We start from the raw sequence: 11,928 nt of genomic DNA on the forward strand, positions 1-11,928 counted from the left end.
AAAAAAAAAAAAAAAAAATTAAACCTTCATGTGTACCTGACCTTAACAAGCTTTTGAAGCAATCCCTCTGTTCTTCCTTAAAAAAAAAAAAACCTAACAAAAACACCCCCCCCCACCAAGCCCTACCCACATGCCCCAAAGGCATCTTACCTAAGATATAAGCAGCCACTAATTTTTGATTCACACTTAATTGGAGGTAGAGAGGCACCAGCGATTCCACATCCCCCAGCGTAGGCAGCATCAGGGCCGCAATGCACACCACTCCCAGGAAGACAGTTAGTAAACTAGGTCCTGAGGAGACAGCCCTGTTCTCTGTAAAAAGACAAAAATTCCGGAGTTGGTTTCTAAAAACTTTTTTTTTTTTGCAGTTTTTGGCCAGAGCCGAATTTGAACCCACCACCTCTGATATATGGGGCTGGCGCCCTACTCCTTTGAGCCACCGGCGCCGCCGTGTTTCTAAAAACTTTAAGACGGTTCTTTCACACAAACCGGCCACCACTCACCAGGATTCTGATTTTGTCTAAATTCTCTGACTCTTTCCACAGCAATCGCATTCCTTGGGGTCTTAATGACCCGACTAATCTGAAATCCCATGCTTTCACTCCTCCGAGTTGTTACCGGACAGAAGTCGTTACGCTGTGACGGCACTGTGACGTCGCGAGTTCTCGGGAAAAGGAAAGTGGTCACCACCTCCCTGCTCCCACCCTGATCTGTGGAAAGTATCTGTGCGTGTATCATCAACGCTTGTAGAGTTATAAATTATGTGAGTTCTATACTATTGCGTTTTATATAAAACACACAACTAGTATTTTTGTAAAATGTGCTAAAATAAAGTTCTGATTTTTTTTTTTTTTTTTGAGAGAGAGTCTCACCATGTCCCCCCAGTAGAGTGCTGTGGCATCACAGCAACCTCAAACTCTTGGGCTTAAGCGATTCTCTTGCCTCAGCCTCCCATATGGCTGGGACTACAGGCGCCCGCCACAACGCCCAGCTATTTTGTGTTGCAGTTGTCATTGTTGTTTAACATGCCCGGGCCGGATTTGAACCCGCCAGCCTCAGTGTATGTGGTTAGCGCTGTAACCACTTTGCTACAGGTGCCGAGCCAAGCCAAAAAGATCTGATATTTTATTCCTGTGCCCCAATGTGTTGCTTTCGTGAATTCCGTTTGAGCCCACTTGGAAATATCTTAGGGAAGTCTCTAGATTGGTTTGGTCCTAATAACTTCAGTATTCTGCTACCAACTTTGAAAATGTTAGGGGACCAAAACAGCGCCACTGGAACATTACAAAGCTGCCTATGAAAAGTGTTTGCCCTCTGCTCTTTCATTTATAGCAAAGAAGAAAGCAGCAGAAACAGGATCTGGCAAATATGCTAAGGGAAATAAGCCAAACACATAAGAACAAGAACGAATAATACATGATCTCACTGATACGTGCTGTCTAAAATCGTCAGACTTACAGAATCAGATTTAAATGGTGGTGGCCAGGGGCTAGGGCAAGAGGATAATGCATATTGCTAATCATGGGCATAAGTCTCAATTATTCAAGATGAATAAGTAGAGACCTGCTCTACAATAATGTCCCTGTAATTAACCAATACTGCATTGAACACTTAAACATTTAAGAGGGTAGATCTCATGTTAAATGTTCCTACAATAAAATGCAACTTTAAATAAAATACTGGCTGGGCACCCATAGCTCAGTGGTTAGGGCACCCACCACACGCTCTGGGGCTGGTGGGTTTGAACCCTGCCTGGGCCTGCTTAAAAAAAAAAAAAAAAGATAGCAGGCCGTTGTGGTAGGCACCTGTAGTCCCAGCTACTTGGGAGACTGAGACAAGAGAATCGCTTGAGCCCAAGAGTTTGAGGTTGCTGTGACCTATGATGCCATAGCACTCTACCCAAGGTGACAAAGTAAGACTCTTGCCTCAATAAAAAAAAAAAAAAATGGGTAGAGTGGCGCCTGTGGCTCAAAGGAGTAGGGCACTGGCTCCATATGCCTGAGGTTGTGGTTTCAAAACCAGCCCTGGCCAAGAACTGCGGAAAAAAAAAAAAAAGGCTCCGCCCCCTCTGTGTTCAATCTTTCATGATACTGATACTTTGCAGAGGCCCCGACATGCAATCCAGACTGAGGAAGACCTGTAAGTTTCTGGGCCACGTGAGCCACATCCGTAAGCACTGGAAGCACCCCGGAGGCCGAGGTAATGCTGGTGGCTTGCGTCATCACAGAATCAACTTCGTCAAACATCAGCCAGGTTACTTTGGGAAAGTTGGTACGAGGCATTACCACTTAAAGAGGAACCAGAGCTATTGCCCAGCTGTCAACCTTGATAAACTGTGAACATTGGTCAGTGAGCAGACACGGTTAAATGCTGCTTGAAACAAGACTGGAGTTGCTCCCATCATTGATGTAGTACGATCGGGCTACTACGAAGTTCTGGGGAAGGGAAAACTCCCAAAGCTGCCAGTCATTGTGAAGGCCAAATTCTTCAGCAGAAGACCTAAAGAGAAGTTTAAGAGTATTGGAGGGGCTTGTGTCCTGGTGGCTTGAAGCCACGTGGAGGGGAGGTTCATTAAGTGATTTTTCCTTGTGGAAAAAAAAAAAAAACTGAAATGTTGTCAGGCCTGCTATCCTGCAGTTCTGACTTATGTATGTGTACCATATACATCCCCATATTTTTAAGAAATACTTCTTCTCTTATATAGCTGTTCCCACCACCTTTCCTTTCATTAAAAGGAATAGCCAACAGCAACACAATCTTAGTTTTATTAATGAAATAATGTTGTTCATTCTATTATTAAATGAAGCTTTTCTAAATTATTAATACCTTAGCTGTTGTATGGAGTTTAATTGAACTTCACCAAAGCCAGATAAGTGAAAACAAATTCAGATTTTATAGTGATTATTGCTTGAGATGAAATAATAGCATAAATACCAAGAAAAACCCAAGTCTTATTTTAGTTAATAAATGAAGTAACCTTATATTTATATACATTGTAAGGATGAATTTGAGAAAAACATTTATGACAACTATACTGTTCACTGTAAACCCGCAATAAAGATAATTTCAAATAATTTTTAGTATTTAGAGAAATTTCAAAAACATGTGCATAAATGCTTAAAATTTTTCAAAATGGAAAGGGCTTTTTTCCCCTGGTACTAGATGATTGTTGTAAAAAATGTTAAACAGAAATAGAAAACATAAAGGTTCTTCTCTAATCCCATCCTCCTAGATACAACATTGTTAACAGCTTGGTATATATCCTTTCAGATTTCATAAATGCCCATAACATGTAAAAGAATTATTTTACATAAATTAGGCCATTTTGTACATATTGTTATATAACTGTTTTTTCCCCTCACTTGGAAATATATTTGAAGCTCTATGATAGTATATAAACATCCATCATTCTATCGGATGCTTGTAAATGTCTGCCTGGCATGCCATCTTATAAATATTTATATTTTAATCCATTCCCAGTTGATGGACTTTTAGGTCATTTTCAATTTTTTATTATTATAAACAATAATGAAGAGCATAATTTTCTTAAGCCAGAAGGCACAGATTCAAACATAGCACAGACATAGCAGTTTGTTAATAATGTAATTAACAAAGATTCAGCTGTATCTTTTAAAATGTCTTTTTTAATAACCTAGGCTCTAATATTTTATGAAAGTATACTTTGTGGCTTTCTCTTAATTGGTTAGACTTCTGTTAAACGAAAAAAAAATCCACAAAGTGTAAGACTGTATTTATACATATACACAAGGTCTGGAAAGTAACAGAGAACACTTATATAAGATTTGTTAAGTGCGTGGGATTATAGGTGCCTTTTTTTTTTAATGTTACCACTACATGTATTTTGTATAATCAACTTAAGAAAATAATTCTCATTTTTACTGACTTTCAGTATACTTTAAAGTCCAAAATTTTCACAATGTAGTCATCAACCATTTTCTAGCTAACAGTGAGTCTCACAAAACTGTTGCATCTCTAACACTTCTAATAACATGATTTTATTGAAATGTTTTCTACACTAAACTTGCAAAAACAATGACATCTGAAAGCCTCCTAGAAACGATCTCAATTTATTTAAACATTTTAATTCAGAGAAACTTAATGAAAAACCTGAGTATCCTACATACTGGAGACCATACACAAATTACTATAAATGTAATGGACAGAAGTTAAAAATATCACTTTGTCAACAGAGACTAAAGCAGTCATCATTATATCCTCATAAAGAAGAAAACTTTACTGAATGTACTGCCAGATTATTATACACTCTGGGGTAGGTACCCATAAACAGGACATGTCAGCCAGGACTGTAAGTCGGGCTCTCCTTCCTCTACAGAGGGGTGATAGCCAGGGAAACCTTGGTAAGCCTAAGAAAACCAATCCCACAGACTGCTACCGGACACGTAGTCTGGCCTTCCTAACTCAGCTCAACCACACATTTGCTATGTAACTTATTCTGTGCCAGGTGCTAGGGACACAATAGTGCCTGCCTTCATCGAGCTTCCTGATAGTAATGGCTTAGAGATTGCCCTCTCCCCCAACACACACACAAAAATAAACCAGGCTAGGTGTGGTGGCTCTCCCCTATAATCTTAGCACTCCAGGAGGCTGAGGCAGGTGAATTGCTTGAGTTCAGGAGTTTGAGACCAGTCTGAGCAAGAGCAAGACCTCATCTCTACTAAAAATAGAAAAACTAGCCAGGCATAGTGATAGGCCCCAATAGTACCAGCTATTTGGGAGTCTGAGGCAGGAAAATTGCTCAAGCCCAAGAGTTTGAGGTTGCTGTGAGCTATGATACCACAGCACTTTACCCAGGGTGACAGAGTAAGATTCTGTCCAAAAAAATAAATAATAGAGACCAGTATGCGTTATGCCACTGTTACCTATCCTCATTCATCTACCTAGTCCAATTTTATAATTAGAAGAAATCCCTAATATAGGCTCGGTGCCTGTAGCTCAGAGGCTAGGGTGCTAGCCACATACACTGGGGCTGGCAGGTTCGAACCTGGCCTGGGCTGCCAAACAACAATGACATCTACAAAAAAAAAAAAAAAAAATAGCCAGGCGTTGTGTCGGGTGCCTGTAGTCCCAGCTACTTGGGAGGCTGAGGCAAGAGAATCGCTTAAGCCTAAGAGTTTGAGGTTGCTGTCAGCTATGATGCCACAGTACTCCGCTGATGGTGACATAATGAGACTCTGTCTCAAAATAAAAATAATAATAATAAAAAGAAATCCCTAATATATTTTAGGTACCAAGGTTCATTATAAAAATAAGACAATAAATGCATAATGTAATGATTTAGGATTTTTACCTGAATTCTAATAAGTTTAAAACAAAAAGGAATAAAATTCTCTTTATATATACATACACACATAGACACATACCCCTAAACTTTAATACTTTTTATTTTGGCTCTTATACCAGTCTGTTAAATATAAAACTGAGTTTCAATGACCACTTTAAAGAATTTAACATCAGAAAACAAATACCCATTAAATGGCCTTTCTGGTTCTAGAGGCAGCGTTTTAAAAGGGGAATCTTGTATTTCATAAATAAGTCAACTTTACATTATTGACCTACAAGGTGGCATTTGAAAGAGGTTCTCTTTCAGTTTCAAAAGATGAAAAGCTGGTCCTATCAGTTAATAATAGCTGCTAAGAAGGTCAGGAATGGTGGCTCATGCCTATAATCCTAGCAATATGGGAGGCCAAAGCGGGTAAGTCACTTGAGGTCAGGAGTTTGAGACCATCCTGAGAAAGAGTGCGATCTGGCCTCTACTATGAATAAAAAAATTAGCTGGGCATGGTGGTGGGTGCGTGTAGTCCCAGCTAATTGGGAGGTTGAGACAAAGGATCCCTTGAACCCAGGAGTTTGAAGTTGCTGTGAGCTAGGATGAGGCCATGGCAGTCTAGCCCAGTCTCAAAAAAAAAAAAAAAAAGTTACTGAGAAGAGTATTACGTACTAGCTACTGTTTGGTTTAGAGTCCTGCTATCACCAGAAAATCCAGGCACTCTCTATGTGGCCTGAGAAGAGATATTTGGCTACAGTAGATTAAAGAGGCACTACTTCCTGTCTTATTGAAATAAACATTCCATCCTAGCAAACATTTAGGAGATTAAAAATAAATCAAAGAAATAAACATTCTAAAATGATCAAATTGATATGGATCTATGAATTAATATAATCAGAAGTAGATTTTTTTAAAAAATCTCTCATATATCATGTTTCAATTTCAAGGACAGCTGTTAATCACATTCACATATCACTATCAAAATGTTTCTGTGTTTTTCTATGGAAAATTTTATCTTCCTCCACTTATAATAACAGGTTTGGGAAGAGATAATGAGAAGTTAAGAGGAAAGGGGAATAACGTCCAAAGAGTTGAATATGAGAATAGTATCAATGTTGAAAGAACATATCGTAACACTTCTGAATATCTAAGCTGGAAGGAAATGAGGACTGGAGAGGGATTCAATTAATAGCCCACAGGGGATATTATAATCTACTTAGTTTAATTAACTTCAACTTTAATGAGATTTTTTTTCCAAAATAATATGAACAGTGCACTAAGCTTGGCCTGTTGCCAAACACAATCTCTCTTCTCCTTTGAACTAATTAAATGAGAAAGGATATAGGAAAGTCATAGCAAAAAAGAGTATAGAGTCGCCAAATTGCACTAGCATCACAAAGTATAGTACCTACAGTCTTGGATTTATATTTACATATTTAAAAATAGCTACAGCAACATTTGCCCTGTTCTTGCAGCCTAGTCCAGTGAGGGGTATTTTCTACTCTGAAAGTCCACTTGTAGGCTTCTTGATCTATTTTGAGTACCCAATTCTCTAGGTTCAGTTCTGAAGTAGTTAACTAGGTTTAAAATGTTAGGTTATTTTTCTAATAATTATTCTTAGACCCTTGATTTAAAATAATTTTTATAAAGAAATAGTTAAGATGTGTAAAAACCTCAAAAGGGCTTTAAAAACAATCCCAAACTACCTGGTTGAAACGGCTGCTCAAAAAATAAACTTTCACTTAAATGTTCCTTTATTCTTTTTTCCTCTTCTTCCTTTTGTTGTTCTTTTGCAGATGGGAGGAGAGTAGCAACCACCTCTTTCCTTCCCAAAGCTTTCCTCTGGCTTTGCTCAGAAACTTGGAGGCGGAATTTGTCTACTACACCATAGTGACAGGATCGAACATCTCTATGACGAATCACACTGAAAACAGCAAAAAATAGCAAATGCTGTTTAGGTTTCTGGGGGCCTGTCAAACAGAATGCAGCAGGATATTTCAATACAGTAAAACAATATTAACTGACGACAACCACATACTCAAAAACAGGAATTTGCTAAGATGCTAAATAAAAGCAAGCACAAGATAACCCCCAAAGAAATAGGTAATTCTGAAATATATGATGACGGCACATACTCAAAAATATAGAATAAAAGTCTTAAGTAGAAGAATGATGGGTAAAGAAAAGTCTCTTTAGCTATGATTTTTTTTTCTAGATATCTGTATGCAGCAATATTTATTAAATAGGAATATATAATATTGTTTCTTCCCCACAAACATCTCATGAATTTCTATTGCTGCTTATTTATTGTGCACGTAACAAACTAGACTTAAAATTGAATTCCATGCATGCTGATAAAAACAAGCAATTGAATAAGTAAATAATCTACCATGACCAATGCAACATAAGGCTAACAATACACCTCTGTATTTCTCTAAAGAGAAAATAGTATAAAGCACTGTAATTTTTATGATTTTTTTTGCAATTCCATTTATTTCACTTTGTTCTTACTAGGGAACACAAAACAGGTCAAAGGGAACACGTTTATTTGGCAAGAGACTACATTTCTTTGGACTAGTCCTTGCTTATTGTGTACTGAATGAAAATCAAAAAAATGTGCAAAGACACGTTCCCAAAGATACATCATTTCACGTCTTTGAGCTGATGAAAATATATTCACAGAAAGGATTCTGGTTCTCATTTTCACAGATGATTCTAACACACACAGTGTATTTGGTAGCTGAAATTAAGAGCTGCTCAATGAATCCATCTGGTCACCACTAGTTCTAACGTGAAAATTAAATAGGAACAGCTTGAACAAACAATCATTTTTCTGATACTCTAAAATGAAATTATCTGGAAGAGCTCAGATAACCTTTAACAGATGAGTAGTTACACACTTGCTTCCTGTTTATATAGATTAACTTCCAGGCTTATTAGCGGAATCTTTTCAGACGAACTTATATTATTATCGTTCTTAGACTATAGTACTATTAATTTTCCAAATGTCACTATAATAGCAAGATGCTCCAAAGAAAACTAAATTGCCTAATTATAGCTGGAAAAAATTTAAAGGGATAAATCAGAACTTTACCTTCATAAACATCCCTGCTATGACTAAAACCACAACGATAAGAAAATGTTCACTAAACTACTAACACATGCTTTAGCGCTAACATAATGAAATATTATTAACTATTTGGTTGACCTGTTCAGACTCTTAGAAACTGATTTAAAAAGCATTTTTATAGACAAGCTTTCAGCAAAAATTCAAAATATAATAAATGCCTATGTGGAAACAGCTTCAATAAAAACATCCTTTTTTGCAAGTTAAAAACATATATATTAACACACTTAAAACGTGTTACTAGGAAGTGATCTTGACTTACATATCCACACAACACTGAGGCTTTACTGCACCTGCAGCATCAACGACAACATACTTATTTGGAGTAGTACACAAAACTGAAAGAAAAAGTCACAATGGCCATTAGTATTTTTTTTTAAATTAGTTTCTACAAATAAAAAATTAGTATGGACCAGTTAAAAATCCATAAGATGGACCTGGGAGACTCACCTTTGAACTTTAAGGCAAACTCGTAGGGGTTATACAGAGTCAACACTTGCTTATGTGTTGACTGATCATCTGCATAAAATATTAGCTCCGTGGGAAACACGAAAACAGGAAGATTTCCTTCCACTAACTCTGGTTGTCTTTTTTGTTGATGCATTGGCACTGAATCCCCCTTGCTGCAGCTTCTGTTTTTACAGTCTCCAATCTTATTTTGGATTTTTCTTAGTTTCAGTGAAAAACTCCAAACATTTTGGCAATCTAGAAATAGAAAAATAGAATGAAACGATATTGATTTTCCTTAACCTATAGTCCCTTCACCAAAAGCATGTTTAACATGCATTAAAATCTATCCCCAAATCATTTAAACATGCTTTTTGACTTTTCCTCCTACTTATATAGTTTTACCAAATTATCCAAAGATGTATATACATGTTCTTTTCACATTCAGGACCTCAACCTATGATAAATTAGATAAATACTAAAAGGAATAAAGAAGTCTCTCTAATTAATGATCCCCTTTCAAAGAGATGGGATCAAAAGGGTATCAGTCTTTTTAAACCCCAGATTATTATTATTATTTTTTTTTTTGGAGACAAAGTCTTGTCACGTGGGCTAGAGTCAGTGGCATCATCATAACTCACAGCAACCTCAAACTTGTAGGCTCAAGTGATCCTGCCTCAATCTCTCAAGTAGCTGGGATTACAGAAGCATACCATCATACCCCACTATTTTTTCTAGTTTTCATAGAGATGAAGGTCTTGCTATTGCTCAGGCTGGTCTCGAACTCCTGGCTTCAAGCAGTCCTCCCACCTCAGCCTCCCAAAGTGCTATTACAGATGTGAACCACTGAACCTGGCCAGCATTTTTTTAAGAGCCAGCGTCTCACTCTCTTGTCCAAGTTGGAGTACAGAGGTATCATCATAGCTCACTGCAACTTCCAACTCCTGGGCTCAAATGATCCTCCTGCCTCAGCTTTCCCAGTAAGTGGGACTACAGGCATGTGCTATCATGCCCAACTGATCTTTAAAAATTTTAAGACAGGGTCTTGCTATGTTGCCTAAGCTGGTCTCAAACTCATGGGGTCAAGCAATGGTCCTGGCCTCTCAAAGTGCTGAGATTACAGGTGTGTGCCACTGTGCCTGGCCAAATCTCAGATTTTTTTTTAAAAAGTAGACTAAATTAAGAATCATCACAACTGATTTTACATGAGCTGATCAGTATTCTTAGAGACTAAAACATAAAACACAAAGATGGCTCGGTGCCTGTAGCTCAGTGAGTAGGGCACCAGCCACATACACAGGGGCTGGCGGGTTCAAGCCCAACCCAGATCTGCTAAAGAACAATGACAACTGCAACCAAAAAATAGCCTGGCGTTGTGGCGGGCACCTGTAGTCCCAGCTACTTGGGGGGGCTGAGACATGAGAATCACTTAAACCCAAGAGTTTGAGGTTGCTGTGAGCTGTTATACTACAGCACTCTACCGAGGGTGACATAGTGAGACTGTGTCTCAAAAAACCAAAACAAAACAAAGTTTAAGTTTCCATGATTTCTGGAAGAAAAACATGAGAATCACTTTTACACTCATGTGAACAATGCTTTATTTAGTGCTATCTTGGCAATAGGAATAGGAATGGGAGAGTTCTCTTAATCATTTTTTCTTTTTCATTTTTTTTTAACTTTTAATCATTTTTTCTACTGAAACTCCAGACAAGCTAAAATGGCTTGAAAAGAAGCTAAATAGCCACACTTGCTAAGCAGTCCTTGGAATTTTCTATTAAATTTCTAAGTAAAGTAGTAAGCAGACTTTGGCATACCAGTGGCAAGGTGCCTCCCCTCCTACATCAAATTCACATGTTTTGTGAAAGATATTTTCTTCCAAGTTCAGAAGCCTTTCTGGATTCCCTCTGGGGTTCTTTAAAATGTTCCATGTAATTGTAGCTGACGTAAGTCTGATGAGCATGTTTCTGTATTTCTCAATCTCATTTTAATCAATATTCTTATTTAGCAAGCACTGTAAGTGTGGCTTTTAAAAATAAAATGCAAAAGCTGAAACATACAATTAAAGAAAATGTCTGATTTTCACCCTAGAGATCACACCTTTAAAATAGGCTGTAAACTGAATACTTTCAGGTTCAGGTTCTCGTACATTCATAAAGAAATAAAACAAATGAATAAATTATTTGGTTTTGCCAGCTTTCACGGCTCATATGCTCCGATTCTATTCGTGGCCTTTCTAACTTCTGTCAAATAGGATCTGTATAATCATGTATGCAAATGTTTATTCTTTTCTTTCAGCTGGACATCTATTATATGCCAGGAACTACGTCAGAAACTGAGTAGAGACACAAAGATGAATAATGTACAGGCCTTACCCTCAAGAAGATCAAGTGTAAATGATGAGGCAACCTCTATTACAATGCTTACTATGGTATATGAAGTGCTAGGGAATCAGACTATGTAAATAATTCTACGTGGCAGAGCGGCCAGATGACATTCGAGGTGGTCTTTAAAGAAAAGGGTACATGCTTATATGTTGGGGGGCAGGCATTCAGACCAAGCATATGCAAGGCACAGAAATGTGAAGGTGAAAAGCAAGGAAGGCACTTAGTCCACTGGCTGTCTCAGATGATCACGTGGCCTTACAGCCATTCTTCACAGCATGCACGTAATTCCTAACAGTGTTGGATTTTTGTGGGTTTTTTTTTTTTTTTGAGTAAGCTGAAAGGGTCTATCAACATTTTTATTAGTAATAAAAAAATGTTAGTAATGATATCTAACATTTGTGTAATTCGTAACAGATGACAAACTTTTTATTAATTACATAGTCTGAATAGATTAGTATACTATATGTAAAGCTCTTAGATAGCACTTTCTATAAGCCAGGCAATGGTCCGAGTGTTTGTTATTATTATTTAATTATAAAGAGACTAGACAGGCTCAGCGCCTGTGGCTCAACCGGCTAAGGCGCCAGCCACGTACACCTAGGGTGGCGGGTTCGAGTCCCCAGCCCGGACCCGCCAAACAACAATGACGGCTGCAACCAAAA

The 11,928-nt window shown here is 37.8% G+C and overlaps 1 protein-coding gene and 1 pseudogene across 1 annotated transcript in view; one reads left to right on the forward strand and one right to left on the reverse strand.

The window, feature by feature from the left end:
* The window catches only part of MOSPD1 (motile sperm domain containing 1), a 25,732-nt gene that overhangs the window by 3,289 nt on the left and 10,515 nt on the right, over positions 1-11,928 (reverse strand). The window contains exons 2-5 of the mRNA XM_003796968.2: positions 8,886-9,140; positions 8,698-8,773; positions 7,015-7,232; positions 151-312 (exon numbers count right to left, since the gene is read on the reverse strand). Of these exons, the coding sequence (XP_003797016.1) occupies positions 151-312; positions 7,015-7,232; positions 8,698-8,773; positions 8,886-9,039 (610 nt within the window). The 5' untranslated portion in view covers positions 9,040-9,140. The remainder of the gene's footprint in view (positions 1-150; positions 313-7,014; positions 7,233-8,697; positions 8,774-8,885; positions 9,141-11,928) is intronic.
* LOC100951588 lies at positions 2,044-2,805 on the forward strand (annotated as a pseudogene).

This window comes from Otolemur garnettii, unplaced genomic scaffold (genome assembly GCF_000181295.1).
Source record: "Otolemur garnettii isolate 467f Iridium unplaced genomic scaffold, OtoGar3 scaffold00109, whole genome shotgun sequence".
Classification (NCBI taxonomy): Eukaryota; Metazoa; Chordata; class Mammalia; order Primates; family Galagidae; genus Otolemur; species Otolemur garnettii.